Here is a 16,027-nt window from a genome sequence, read left to right as displayed (position 1 = left end):
TACTTTGAAGATTTGTATTCTGCCTGCAAATCTCCTATTCATGCTTGACTGATAGATTCATTTGTTTGACTGATTGGTTCACAGATACAATCTTTGGCTGGAGACTGCTTTTCACTTCACTGGCTTACTTAGCAAAGGAACTGAGAGCTGAGAAAAAAAAAATCCTAATTTACAACATAATCCTAAAAAATTTAGAAGGCATCTTATTGAATGGTCATCACATGGCTTTTAGAAATATAGTCAAAGAAGAACCAACAAATGTAATCTCACAATACACTCATGTACCTCCTTTATACTGGTGTCAAAGATAGAGACTCTACGAGGGATTTAAACACCATGGCATCATATCTGTCACAAACATATCCTTTCAGTGTTAGGGGGCTCATTTTTCAAGACTACCAGTCCATTAACCTTCACAAGAACAAGAATAAAGCAAAACAAAGAAACACTCCCTGTAGAAACGGGATTGCTTCTAATCACACTGATGTATCTTACTCTGGGGACTTGAAAGTAGAACTAACAACTGTTTCTTCCCAGGCACACACAGTAATACAGACACCCTGAAATAAATACATCAAGTGACTCATGGTACATTTTGTTGATAAATTTGTGATGTAAAAAAAATGACAGTAAGGTTAAGGACAGTAACTGATACCACTCCTACTGAATCTCTGTCTCAAGCTGTGATTTGTAACTTAGGAGGCCAAAGCATCAACCCCATTTATTTTTTAATGTCTTGGCCTGTTCTTGGTTGCCACTTTATGTAGATTCATTCACTATATACATTTGAAACTGCTATGCTTCTTGATAAATGCATTGTCATAGAGCCAGAGGGAATGATAAGATAGGAAATAAGGAACTCTCGCATGTTTTTATATGTTTCTGTTTGACTTAAGAGATAATTATAACACAGATTTATTTTCTTATTTTAAGCAAGGCTGTAAATCAGCTTGAAATATAGGTTTTGGAAAAGCTATTTGCTATTTCCATGTAATTTCTTGAAATGCCAGCATTCACTGACTATGAAAACAAATTCTGCAATAAATATAAGTATATAAATAATGCTACTTACATTTTTCTCATCAAAGACAAACATGAGTTACAATTTTTAGAAATGTCATTAGTTTGAAAGTTTGTGATAAATTTATTAAAGTCAGGTAAAATCATATTCAGGTTAATATGTAGCATCAAATCAGAAAAAAATTCTGAATTACTGAACAAGATTTAAATAATGATCCAGTGTTCTTCATTTCAAAACCACGTTTTTCTCACACATGAAGCTTATCAGCATGAGACCAAGTACTGTTCCAATTTTAGCTTATATGCTGTCAAAGTGAGCATGAGACCAAGTAAAAGAATGTTATTTTCATAAATATATGAGGTCAGAAGGAAAGTATGAACAAAAGAGGAATTTGGAATCAGAAAGGTGTATACTGGAACATGGACTCAAACAGAGGTTGTATTAATGACAGCTATTAACTGTCATGCGCGGACATACTGTCTGGGGACAAAAGGGTGCAATGCTTGACCCTGGACACCTCTGCTAAGCCAGTGTGTATCCTTTAAGCTGCTGGATCATTCAGGGGACAAAGTAGACCTGGGAAACTAACTTAAGTATGCCACCTTGCATATTTGAGAAATTAACAATTATAGATGCATTTCTATACTAACTTGCAGAAGTAGTAAAAAGTATAGAAGCAGTTCAAAATACTTAACAAAATTACATTGGTATATAATTATTGAATATTAGCCTGGGATCACATTCATTAATTGTGTGACCTTGGCCTTCCTGAAACAACCAAGTAAGGAAAATATATAGTGAATTTTTCTTGGCTAGTCATTTCCATTAGCTGGAAACAGCTCAAAGACACAATCTTTTACAGCTAATGTTGGAATTTTGTCATCTCTGCTTTTGACCGCAGCATCATATATGCCTTCTGATTACCTCAGAGCAAAACCTGATTCCTGTTAGCTATAATGGGCAGAGTGCTCCATAATTTAAGTAAAAAGCGAACCAGAATCCAGATTTACACTCAATCCTGACTTCTGGCTCAGAGGGGAGCCTGTCTGGCACAAAATAGATCTTTGTTTCCAGATAAAGCATTCCCAGTACGGCTTTTTGTCTCTTTTTCTGGTTTTGGGGACTCCAGTAATGTGTACAAATGATATTTGCAATGGATGATTTGGAATGTGTCCCTAATTATGACATTTTGTAACAGCAGTTATGCACAATTTCAATTATCTTAACTTCATAATGCAGTGTTGGTTACTCATTTTCAGCTTATCAGTGAAAAACGTAAATTCAGAAATCACGTACCTATTCACATCAGGAATGTATTATCCTAATTATTCTTCACCAAAAACTCTTTTCATTACATTTCTCCATATATTTGTATTTAAAGTTTATTAACGCAAAACTATATCTTTTAAATAAAATTAGTTAACTTTCTTAATTTTTGATAAGCAGAGATTTAAGAAAATAAGTCTAGAACACTTAGAGCTTCTTAAGAACATAAAGCAGCTCCAAATTTCTGTGAAAATCCAAGTGCAGTAGATTTAAGTGTATTATATTTAAAATATTCCTAGAAAAACCTTTCCAAAACCATAATGCAACGCATGTTAAGTGCTGTGAAATATGAACATGTCCCCCAAAGCTCCACAAATGTTATTTAGAGTACACATTTGAGAATATCTAGTTGGGAAGCTATAGATACAAGCTAGTTTAAAAATCAGCTACCACATGTGATTTCTTCTCATTTGGAGAGTTAAATTGAAGATACTTCAGTTGCTTCAATGTTATAGAAGAGAGTATGTGTGGGCCTGCTCACGTCTTACTTGTCCTCCCGTTTCCCAACTTCTCTCCGTGTCATTATGCTCAGACCTAATGTGGGAAGAGTAGGGCACATCCAGAGGTACTCACCAGCCTGATTAGTTGTGATGCTCACCGCAGCAAACTGTCTAGGTGGAGAGCTCAGCTCTGACACACCGTTTATGGCATCAATCTCAAAGGTGTAGTTAGTGTGTGCCAGGAGGTCGGTCACTGTCACAGTGGTGTTTGTAAGGCCGAACTGTCGAGGGAGGAAGCGGACACTTGGGCTGCATGGTTCACACTGCTTTACATTCCACCCACACTTTTTGCATATGATGTTGAAGGTAATATCTTTCCGGCCTCCTGTGTCCAGGGGCCAACTCCAGTCCAGGATAACCGAGGTCTCATTAATATTAGAGATAACATTTCTTGGTGCAGATGGAGGTCCTGCAAATAGTTCAACAAGGATTAATGAGGCTCACTTCTCTTTTCTCCAACAAGGGAAATAGATAATTTAAGAAGTACATAACATCCTATCTTTATTCTCTATTTTAAATTCTTCTTTAAATAATTCATAAGCTTATTGACACATGGGTGAAAGAGTGTTTGAATTGAGGGGTTTAACCCAAGGTTGACCATGCATTGGCAAAATCCAATGAAAAAAGTCATCACTAAGTTCAATGCCCCTGTGAAGGGTTATGAAAAATTTAATACTACTTTTATAAATCTTAAGGTTTTTTTTTTCCTATGACCTGTGACTATCACTTAGCAAAAGGGAATAGAAACATAAAAGCATAAACCCCCTTGCCTATGGCTTCTCCTACCCTACTGAAATTATTACAAGATCTAAAACCAGATACAAAAATTTTTCATTCTTTTTGGAGGTCTCTTTGAAGGAAGTGCTTTAGAATGAATTCAAAGTATGTGATAAATGTTGCATTTGTGGTGAGCCAGGCATGCAGAGTGAAGCAGAGAAAGCTTTTGGTTTGCAGAGGATGACAGAAGGAAATGGAGCAAAAGCTTCAAACACATACACACCAAAAAGACTGAAACAAATACACAAACTAGCAAGACACAAAAGGCACAGTGACAAGAAGAAAAAAAATTACCAACATGGAGGCATGGTTTGCAGCAAAACTACTCACGGGTACAAGCCATGGATGGAGGGTCTTTGTCTGCTCGGAAGTAATTATTCTCACACCTGCAGTTCATTGAACCATCTTGATGAGTAGAACTATGAGGTGGGCACTTGGCACACTTCAAGTTTCCATCCACAGCCTTGTAGAAGCCTGGTCGACATGCTACAAACAAAATGATTCTTTTCAAGTGCTGTGCTTAATGTTGAGCATCTATTTTGAAAATGTATAAACAAATTTTAGCATTCTTAATGAATAAAAATCAATGTGTTTCATCCCAGAATTTATAGAAGCAAGTAATACAGTCAAGGGTCGTGATTCTACTGTATGTTGGAATTTATACCAAATGTTATGGGGAAGAAAAAACTACAAGATTTAAATTATTTTGGCACTAGAATACAATGAGGTTTCCAGCTTATGTTTTCACAGCTTTACTTGGAATTAGACTGTTTGTGGAGAAAATAAAGCAAAACCATGTTACAGTATAGTCATTCCCTTTTTAAACATGATGCAAGGCTTGCACTCTATTGCAGTTAGCAGTACATTATACACTACTTTGTTTTCTAATTGCTTGATGGGTACACAACTTCATCCCACAAATTTGAAGACACTAAGTGAAGAATCCATTGCTTATTATTAATTTTAAGATACTTGATATGTAATTTCCAGTATTTATGACTTTTTTCTGCTTAACTGTGTTGTTCTTTCACATCTATGGTAATGATACAAAATAAAAATTTAAACGTATACCCTTGTCTATATTTGAAATATTTTGTGAGGTACCTCCTCTATTTAAACTAGTATTCTCTTGAAGGTTACTACATGAAAACTTCTATTAACATTGTTATGTTTTTCCCTTTCTCTGCATTAGATGGCTGTCAATGGCAGAGTTTTATAAGCTCAATGAGTTGGTTATCGAACACTCGTTTGCCTTTTAGTATTCACCGTCTATCTACTGATTCGATAAACACTTCTACCATATTATTATTGTTTGATAGAAAGTTCAAATTGCTGTACTTCTTCCTTTCATACATCATCATCACTGTGATGAGGGTAGTAATTATAGTGAAAATCTGAGCAAGAGTCTCTGGGATTGTTTCGAGGTAGGAAGCCAGGGTGCAGATTTCAGGTTTCCTTCAGATGATGTCTGGAAACCAAAATTTTCTAAAACCTCTAAAACTCAATGTCATTGCCACATCAAGAATGACGGCTGCAAAGCACCATCAGAGACAGTGAGTCCTAACATTGTCATTGAACAGCACTGAATTTCACATTTACATAATGCATTTTTGTCCTGACCACTCTGGAACCATTTTTTTCCTGAAAATTGCATGAAATGAAATGAAAGAAGCACTCTAAGTTAACTTTCAGAACAGCTCCCAAGTTAGCAACTATTGGCCTAGTGTTACTCTTTTCTCCTAAGCATGGCTATCTCAGGATCATTTTAAAACATACTGAACTTTCGGGTCTGACGTGGTAGGCTGGCGGCGGAAGTCCACATCATGCACAAGCCAGAACTCTTATGGGAGCTGGTTCTAATCCCAGCACCCTGCTTCCCATTTAGGTCCCTGCTTGCTGCCTGGGAAAGCAGCTGAGAACAGTCCAAAGCTTTGGGACCCTGCATCCACATGGGAGTCCCAGAAGAAGCTCCTGTCTCCTGGCTTTGGATCAGCACAGCTCCGGCCATAGTCATCACTTGGGGAGTGAATCAATGGACATAAGATCTTCCTCTCTGTCTCTCCTCCTTACTGTATATCTGACTTTCCAATAAAAATTTCAAAAAATACTTAAAACAAAAAATGAAATTTTGACATCACTTTGAGATTCACTCAAATTTTGCTGACCTAGCCAACTATGGATTAGAGTAATACACTTTTTAGTATTCTTTTTAAGCACTGGTTAGAACCTTTCACTCATATGTCATATTGCTTCAGGGGAAAATGATATAAAGTATATAAACACACTATACACTTAACCTCTGGTTTCAATTTAGCTCATCATCAGATGCCTTTGAATTTAGAGAAGGACATTGGCTGAGTCTTTTAAAGATTAAATTGCAGTTCTCCCATGTGCTCAGTTATTTTGTTTGCATATTTATCTATGTGTTTTTATTTGAGGCTTTTATGGTTTTTACAACACTTGGCATAAAGGTATTTGGTTAAAAAAAAACACTTTTTGTTGATACTCTAAATGCAAGATTATGCAATACTTGCAATCACACAATCACTTCATAGCTACAGCACAGTTAATTCGGATTACCTAGAAGTGAAAAATGTAATTCAAACTAATAAGTAGGTCCTGGCATGACAGCCTACTAGCTAAATTCTCGCCTTGCGTTGCAGGAATACCACATGGGCACTGATTCATGTCCTTGTTGCTCAATTTCCCATCTTTCTGTCTCTGTGTATCTGCCTTTCCAATAAAAATAAATATTTTTTAAAAAGAAGCAAACTAATACCTATAGATAATTGTAATTTAAAATAATCTTAGAAAGGAGAATAATAAATTATAAGCAAGCACTAGCACATATAACCTGTGAATATTTGCTCATAATCTACTCTTATCCAGGCTGCTTGACAGCCCTCCAGTTAAAATGCCTCTAATTCTACCATCACTGAAAGGGTTTCTGCAGTACAAAAAGGGCAGCATGCAATCAACACAGAACACACTGAGAAAGTACACTATTTTCACTGGATGACTGGAAGAGACTCCACAGCAGTCTCAATTGAAAAAGTTTATCAAAAAGATACTGGGAGTTGGCCAATAAGAAGCATAATTAAATATACAGCATGAACAAGTAAACTGTTCTATAGAAGAATGTGGCAACTACTGTTGATTATGCACCCAATATACATGCCCTGTTCCTTTTTTGCTAATACAATCCTGAATTTTTAATCAAAAATGCATACAGACAAGTACTCCTTTCCTCAAACATCACAGAAAATCAAAATAAATGGCTGAAGTTACAGAAAAATTAGGACCAACAAAATACAATTAAAAACCTGCTGAAAGTCTTTGAGATATCTTTTCGTTTTGCAACTCAGGATGGTACAAATACAACTTAAGGTACTCATTCCACATTACTGATTATCGCAGTTGAAATCATCCCCACACATGTGTAACATTGTCATGAAAATTTGAGTAAAGTATACCATATACCTGAACACTCAGCAAATACATAGTTCAAGTTTCTACACAATGTCAGCAACAGAACACTTTGTTAAAGACCCTGTGACCAAGTTTTGTTTTTTTTTTTTAAAGATTTATTTTATTTTTATTACAAAGTCAGATATACTGAGAGGAGGAGAGATAGAGAGGAAGTGGAGCTGCCGGGATTAGAACCAGCAGCCATATGGGATCAAGGCGAGGACCTTAGCCACTAGGCCACGCTGCCGAGCCCCCAAGTTTTGTTTTTACCGGTTGCAGAAAGCATTCATAGTGATAATATAAAATAGAATTACCAGCCAGAAATACCTACAAAGGTCTGAAGAAATCACATTCAACAATATGAATGCATGACATTTGAAGGCACCAAAGTCTAGCAAGTCAAGTGACAAATGGATCAGGGAAAGTCCCTGCATTTGCTGACACTGAATTGCTGACGAGCAGTAAACACCGACTTGCAAGTAGACTTTGAGGGTCAACCACATGTAGAGGTCAATATGGGCTTCATACCAGCATCTTAAGCAGTTCAGGTGTCTTTATGTTTCTGAAGAACTTTCATAGTTATCAACTCAACTGCATCTTATGGCAGTTCTGTTGAAATTATCAGAGTAAATATTAGCTTGCTTATTTCACAGACTGGACAACTGAAGCACAAATGGAGAGAGTAGCAAGCCACAGATAACATGGCAGATGAAGGTAGAGTTTGAACAAGGAGAGGCTTTTCTACTATTAACTTTATAGGAATCAATTGCTGGAAGAAAATTTTAAAAGATGAGCTATTTTTCTGTCAATTCTAAACTGTTGATACAGAATTGAAGAACATTCATCTGAAGTTAATTTTTAAAATTATGCTTTTTGCTATTATTTTAGGGCCTGGCACGGTAGCCTAACAGCTAAAGTCCTCGTCTTGAACGCCCCGGGATCTCATTTGGGTGCCAGTTCTAATTCCGGCAGCTCCATTTCCCATTCAGCTCCCTGCTTGTGCCTGGGAAAGCAGTCGAGGATGGCCCAAAGCCTTGGGACCCTACACCCACGTGGGAGACCCGGAAGAGCTCCTGGCTCCTGGCTTTGGATTGGCGCAGCACCAGCCGTTGTGGTCACTTGGGGAGTGAATCATCAGATGGAAAATCTTTCTCTCTGTCTCTTCTCTCTGTATGTCTGACTTTGCAATAAAAATAAATAAATCTTAAAAAAATGTATTTTATTGGAAAAGCAATGGAAATTTTTCAACCTCAAGTACTGGTCACACTATATTTAGAATGCACACAAATAGACATTCCCTTTATTGTTATAGGTATGTTCTCTAAATTTTCCATAAATCTCTTTAACAAAAATGAGAATGTGTTGGAAGAATATACAAGAATAGTAAAAATATTAATGAAAAATGGAATCAAAAATAGTTTGCATTATTTCACAAACTTTTTAGACATTCCTCATGTACTCACTAATATGATCATCATTCCTGAGGACAAACAAATATATAAAATAATATTCATACAATAAACTCAACTGTAAATTCATTCCACCAATAAATGATTCTCTCTTAATTCAGTAAATCAACTTGTACTTAAGTATCATTCTATTTATTAAGACTCTTCACACTTCCAAGCAATTCTTATGGAAGGATTTGAGATTTTTGCCTCTAAGTAATGAACATACTTGCATTTAGTATCCTTGCTTTCAGCAGCAAAAACAATGATTATATCTTGAAAACATTTCTTCTCTTTGTTTGAATACATAGCTAATTTCTCTAGCTTTTGCCTATTTTCTTGGTGAAACATGGCCTTTAAGTGTTGTTTGTCACACATTTACTTGGTAGAACCTTAAGCCTTTGGACTATGACATAAATACTTATAATCTTCTGAGGGCGTGTGCCGGGGGTAACAGTTGAAGATGCTACCTGCAGTGCTGATGTTTCATATGGGCACTGATTCAAGAACCACATGGCCCACTATTGATGTAGCTCCCTGCTAATGTTGCTACAAAGGTACTAGAAAACCTCCCATGTGCTTGGGCTCCTGAAGTCACGTGTGAGACCGGAAGCAGCTCCTGTTTCTTGACTTCTGTCTGGTCCAAACTCAGTTATTGCTACCTCATAGAAAGTGAGTCAGCAGATGGAAGACCCCTTTCTCTCTGTCTCTTCCATTTCCCCCGTAACTCTGCCTTTCAAATAAATAAATCTTCTATCCAATGGTTAACTAAGTAACCAAATGGCCCTAACAGCCAGCTCTAGGCTAGACTGGGGCCAGGAGTCAGAAATTTTATCCTCGTCTTTCACAGCGGTAATGGGACCAAACATCTGGGCCATCTGCTGATGCTTTTCCAGGCATATTATCATAAATCAGGATGAAAGTAGATTAGCTAGTACATGAATAAGCAACTATTATGTCACAATGCTGTCCCCCAGTGCCAGTTTCTAGACTAAAAGTTCCAGTTGTATACTCAAGGCCTTCCTTGGACCAGCTGCTGAAACAATAATTAAGGTGAGATACATATATTCCAAACTTAGCACAAGATAAATGCATTGGGCCTATTTGGTTGAGATGGAAAATGCATGGGATGATAACATGCCATATTGAAGTACTCCCAATCCCAGTTTCCTTCTAACGCACACCATGGAAGCCAGTGTTCATGGATCAAGTATTGGTATCTCTGTCACTCAACTAGAAGAACTGGACTGAGTTGCTGAATCTTAGATGTGGCCTGACACAACACTGCCTTCAATGGATATTTGGTGAGTGAATCAGTTTGATAAGAAATGCATTCCTTTGCTCTCTCCCTCTTCCTCTCTCTCTTTCTTTTTCTCTCTCCTCTCCTCTCTCTCTCTCTCTTTCTCCCGATCTTTCCCCACTCACTGTACCTCCCACTCTTTTCCTTTCCTTCCCCTCCCCAATCTTCAACTTCTGTGTCCATATTTCTTTGTCTTTCAGCTAAATAAAATAAAGAAAGAAAATACTTAGCAAGAATGAGAGAGCACCAATTTCAATTCTCTCTCAAGTAACTCCTCATGGTTCTTGTCAATTAAATGCTAGTAAAATTATTCACGTGCTGCAACTCCAGGGTAGTATAAAACTAAAGAATGATTAAAATTATTATTTTTTCCTCTCTTGTGATTCCCCCAAATATTTCCCACCCTGTCGAAGAGGAGATTTTTGAACTTATTAGGTGTTAAAAATAATCTCTTTCAAAAATTTTATTTATTTTTCTTAATAAAAAGAACAGATTTCATGTAGTTCTTAAATATAAGACTAAGAATATAAAGGTACTCCCTTTCTTCCTTCTTCCTTCCATTTTTTCTTGTTTAATTTTTATGATAACCCATTTTCATGCACTTCATAGTCAAAGGCTTATTTATTCACTAAATAAACTGTTCAGAAAGTAAACTAGTAATACCACTTTTTAGCAGGAATGCAAGCAAAATTAATAATGAAATTCCAAGAAAGGGATCTAAATCAACAGCTATTCAAAATGAGACTTAGTGTCTCCTAAATGTTTATTGGATATTTTTCATGGATTTATTAGGGAGTGGACATTCCTTATTTCTGAAAAGGAATGTTTGTGTTACTCCAAATTCATAATCTGAAGGACAGCTACCAAAGCCATAGGGTAAGGATGTGGGGCCTTTGAAAGATAAGGTCATGAGAACAGAATTCTCAAGTCTGGGCTTTTAAGAGAAGCCTTGGGAGAACTGTCCTGTCCCTTCTGACGTATCATAGTACAGCTAGCAATTGCCATCTATGAACCAGGAAACAAACTCTTACCAGATTAAGATTCTTGGAATTTCTGACCTGTAGAATTGCGAAAACAAATTTCTATAGTTTATATGCTCCCAGTTTATGGCCTATTTTTTGCAGAAGCCCAAATAGAATGGCTTATTGAGCCTAATACAAAATTGATAAATGGCATTATCTTTGCTTTTAATGAGTAGATATGAGCTTTCAAAAATGAATCTCTTTACCTGAAAATGCAAATTGCAAAATGTTTCTATATGGCATTCATATATCATCTGCACCAAATATTCCTTCATTCATCTTTACATCCCAATACTTCCAGTTATTTCAGTGTGATAGAGGCAAAGTGCTAGACCAGGAGGAAGGAACTGTGGAGTGTGTTTAGTTTATTTCCTGTTTTATCTTAAGCATGTATTTATTTAAAGTCAGAGTGTGATTTTTTGTTCATTTGTTTTGGGGTGTGTGTGTGAATAAGAGAGAGAGAGAGAGAGAGAGTGCGAGAGCAGGACTTTTTCCTTTTCTCTGCTTTCAGTGGCAGGATTCAAACACATGAGCAAATCTTTCAATACGTTACAAGGGCATTACTAGAAAGTTGTACCTAAAATGAGGTGTCACAGTGGGAATTCACATTGCCACATGGGACGGAGACGCTGCTCCACAAGACCTGCCCCGGTCTGAATTTTGATTTTCCTTTTCTAGGATAGGTGTTCTCTCAGATTCACTATTTTGCATGTTTGCACTCCATTGATCATTGTTTTAAATGTCTAGATTAGAGATTAGTTACTGGAATTTTAAAATCACAAACAGTAATGAAACAAAAAATGACATTCCTTCCTGATTTTAGGTAATATTTTTAAAATGAAGTGACACAATTAATGGTGTTTACCTGCCAACAGAGCACAGTATGTCCAAAGCATTTACAATGTTTGGTAGAATGAAAGAACTCCCTATATTGTATTTTTATGTTATGTTAATGAATGTGTATCTGATAAAACAGTTTCTTGATGGCCCATTTTATATGGAGTTGAATATTCAGAAGTTTGCAAGTCTTTTCTATTTAAAGATTTATTTATTTTTTACCTGAGAGTCAGAATTACAGAGAGGGAGCGACAGAGAAAGATCTCACCTACCCACTGTTTCGATACCCAAATGAGCGCAAAATACAGGGCTGGGCCAAGATGAATTAGGAACCAGGAGAGTCTTCTGGACTCCTACATGGATAAAGAGATCCAAGAACTTGTAATACCTTTTGCTAGCTTCCTTAGCTCATTAGTAGGGAACGAGATCAGAAATAGGACAAGTGGGACTTGATTGGGCCTGGTACAAAGGGCTAAATTCTTTGAGAGCACTTGGATCCCATTAAGGCACTAGTTTATGTCCCGGCTGCTCCATTTTCACCCAGCTCCCTGCGTGTGACCTGGGAAAGCATTAGAGAATTGCCCTGCAACCATGTGGGAGACCCAGGGGATGCTTCTGGCTGCTGGGTTCAGATCAGCTCAGCTCTGGCCTTGCAGCCATTTAGAGAATCAACCAGCAGATGGAAGATCCTTCACCCTGTCTGTCCTTTTCTCCCTAAAGCTGATCTCCCTTTCCAATAAAAATAAATAAATCTTAGAGAAAAAAGGAGGGACCTGACCAGGTCCAATCCGTTTCAACCTGCTGTAGCAAAATTCTGCTCCCAATATTTAGGAATATTTTGGGATGTACAGAAAGAAAAATAAAATTTGAGAAATCAAAGTTTGATTTGATTATTTTGAATTTTAAAAATATATGAGAATAAAGCATAAAATGAACGTATGATTTAAAATACGTTTTCCTTCTATTTATCTGCAGTAAGGTTTTACTTGCCTGATTGATTTGTTTGTTTGCTTTTGGCTAAGATAATTTTTGATTCTTCTGCTTTGAATTTTAAGTTAGCGACGTCATGCTTGTTTACTTATCAAGGAAATATCAACACTTATTAAAAATTTCAAGAAGTTCCACAGTGGAATTTATAAAATGTTAATTTTTTTAAGATTTATTTTATTTTTATTGCAAAGTCAGACATACAGAGAGAAGAAGAGACAGAAAGATTTCCCCAAGTGGCCGCATTGGCCACAGCTGTGCCTCTTCCAGGTCTCCCACGCAGGTGCAGGATCCCAAGACTTTGGGCCGTCCTCGAGTGCTTTCCCAGGCCACAAACAGTGAGCTGGATGGGAATCGGGGCTGCTGGGATTAGAACTGGCACCTATATGAGATTCTGCCATGTGCAAGGTGAGGACTTTAGCTGCTAGGCTATATCACCAGGCCCATAAAATGTTAATTTTTTTGAGAAATTTTAACATTGTATGTAGCATAATACAAGGAAACTAAAACAATACCAAATTATTTTTGATACATTAGAAAAATATGGAGAAACTGCTGATTTTCCATTCATGAGGTGGAAACAACTAAAAGATGTAGATCCCACTGGGGCTGACTAATAAACACAGGCTTTAAATAACAATGAAGAAAATAAGTACCCAAGATCTGGGATGTCATGAGCACTACCTGTACAATCAACAATACTTAGTGAAAAGCTCCAAGATACAAATCTGGCTTCACTTAAAAATAACATGCTGTGATTTCCCTCCAACTCGTAATTGATGAGTTTCAGCTATGCTGATATTGAGAATGGATGAAGTTAGCAGAGTCAAGGGAAACCAAAAGCACTTAGTAAACCAGGGAGGCTACTGTTGAAAGTAGACAGCCTTTCAACTACACAGTGAATTTTGTCTCCAGTTGACAAATGCGGTTGACTTTTAGAAGAAACATGGTCCTAATTAAGGGTTAAAAGGCTCATTTCAATTTGAATTAACTTTAAATTTAAAAATGAAGCTGTTAGTAAATAGGGCCCATTTAGTATTCAGACTTTAGCTCCTTATACACAGGGCTATATTACCAGTTCCCAGCCATAAACACAAAGTAATGACCAGAACCAGCACTCACTATATAGATGATTTCCTGGCCTTGCAATTCCAGGCCTGACAGGGTCTGTTTGCCAGGACAAGGTCAAAGCAACTGTTTATTCCCAAAATGAGCTACACTCCACAATCTTACAGGAACGCTATTCTTCCCAGTCTGAATAGAGGCACAATGATCTGAGGCAAGGCTGAAGGGTTTCAATACTCTGGAAGTGGCTAGGTTCAGTCGTTAAACTCTGCCTGCAATGTGCAGCATTTACAAAGTGATCAAGTGTTTCCTTTTTCTGTTCTTTCCACTGTTCAATAGAAAGCCCTGAGGCAAAATGCCACCACACCGTTAAACAAAACAGAATCAATCACCGTCGGTTATGGCTCAGAGATAGCTTAGTAACAAAACTTCATTGTGCTTCTTGCATTTATTTACCAGATTTACCAGGACAGGTGCCAGCAATACTGAAATAGGACGAAGTACATTTACCACAGAGAAAATGCTGAGACAGACACTAGTCCCAAGAACATGTTTTGCTAGCTTTCATGTTGTCCACTTTGGAGGAAGAGTCACGTATCCTATGAGAAACACTATTAAAGTTGTTTAGCTCTTCACTATCAATGCTCAGATAAGGAGATCAACCAACAGAATGTGAAGCAAGAGTGATAATGAAAGTGTGTGTGAGAGAATGAAAGAGAAAACCGAGCTCATGGGATGTTATTACTGTGCATGGTAAAACACATAGGACCTAACTCTATACTCAGGATATTTTCTGAAACCGTCACAGAATCTGTTTAGAAGAGAAGTGGAAGCTATTTCTTTTTTTATTTAGAGCCAATACATGAGAATGTCTTGGAAAGCTGTTTTCAGGAATGGATTTTGTTCAGGCTGCATCACCTGTACATCTAAATCATCCATTTCCAGCTCTTTGGAACTGTAACAAGAACACATGGCTTGCTCACCAGTGAGCGCAGTATTCACCTATGTATATTACTTTCAGAAAAATCAAAAGAACATCATAAGTTACATTTTGATGTAAGTTATGTCACTCAACTACAGTGTCACTCAAACTACAATTTCCAAAGGACTTACTATTTATGAAGATGCAAGGAACAACTATTTCTGTATATGTTCATCTATCCAGCTATAAGAGCAATGATTCACAACTTATAATTTACAATATTGGAAAATGTATAAATTCATGAGGTTGGAAATTTTTCTAATGCTTTGTATTAGAAGTTTTAAAATTGAACTATGCTCACACATTTATAAACAAGCTATATTGTTCTCATACATTGGTATGTGGCATTAATGTGTACATCGCAATATGCTCATAGTGTTTTACAAGAAAAAGAAGATAAAAACATATGCATAATCCTGTTTACTTGTTTATATATTTGTTCATTGAGCATGGATGGAGAGCTTATGCAGCAAAATATTTAATGCAAAGAGAATTCTCAGAAGTACAGTGATTAGACTTATGCGATGAAGATGAAAACATTTTAGCAAATGACTGGGTATATATTTGTGTGTGTTGAGCTTTGGGTAGTAGTAATACTCAAGCTGAGTGCACAGCTAAAAATGTTTGCCTTAAGTGTGACAATCATCCATATATTTCATTTTATCACATGTATGTTGCCTATATGAATAATCAGATTAACAAACAGACACTATCGGCTTTGCTAGCACTTTTTTCTATTATATGGATCTAGGAAATTTTTCTTCTTGCCATTTTTTTTTCTGTTCAAAAAAATACAACCTGGGGAATATTGTCATTGCAAACTTGGAAAGCACCCTAAAATGAGATTCACACCTTTAATTCCAACTAATTACATAGTAACTTAAGAAAGTGTATATAGGAAAAAAATAACATTTTTCAACACAAAAGATTTATTTTATTTTTATTGAAAAGGCAGATTTTACAGAGAGGAGAGACAGCGATCTTTCGTGTGCTGATTCAGTCCCCAATTGGCCACAATGGGCAGGGCTGAGCAGATCCAAACACAGGGCCAAGAGCTTCTTCAGGTCTTCCGCATGGCAGAAGGATCCCACGGCCTTGGATCATCCTCTACTGCTTTCCCAGACCATAAACAGGGCGCTGGATGGGAAGTGGAGCAGCCATGACTCAAAGTGGTACCTGTATGGGATCTTGGCGCATTCAAAGCTCAGATTTTAGCCACTAGGTTACTGCCTCAGACTCAAAATAGCATTCTTAAAATCTAGGGAATATATAGAAGCTTGTTAGATGTGAGAAT

At 37.0% G+C, this 16,027-nt stretch overlaps 1 protein-coding gene across 2 annotated transcripts in view; it reads right to left on the bottom strand.

Annotated features, from left to right (window-relative positions):
* The window catches only part of EPHA3 (EPH receptor A3), a 317,639-nt gene that overhangs the window by 101,214 nt on the left and 200,398 nt on the right, over positions 1 to 16,027 (bottom strand). For both annotated transcript variants that reach the window (XM_004596564.4, XM_012930186.3), the window contains exons 4-5: positions 3,955 to 4,110; positions 2,921 to 3,256 (exon numbers count right to left, since the gene is read on the bottom strand). In XM_004596564.4, coding sequence (XP_004596621.2) covers positions 2,921 to 3,256; positions 3,955 to 4,110 — 492 coding nt within the window. The remainder of the gene's footprint in view (positions 1 to 2,920; positions 3,257 to 3,954; positions 4,111 to 16,027) is intronic.

This window comes from Ochotona princeps, chromosome 3, assembly GCF_030435755.1.
Source record: "Ochotona princeps isolate mOchPri1 chromosome 3, mOchPri1.hap1, whole genome shotgun sequence".
Classification (NCBI taxonomy): domain Eukaryota; kingdom Metazoa; phylum Chordata; class Mammalia; order Lagomorpha; family Ochotonidae; genus Ochotona; species Ochotona princeps.
The sequence above is the reverse complement of the archived record's forward strand: the minus strand, read 5'-3'. Positions and strand labels throughout refer to the sequence as shown.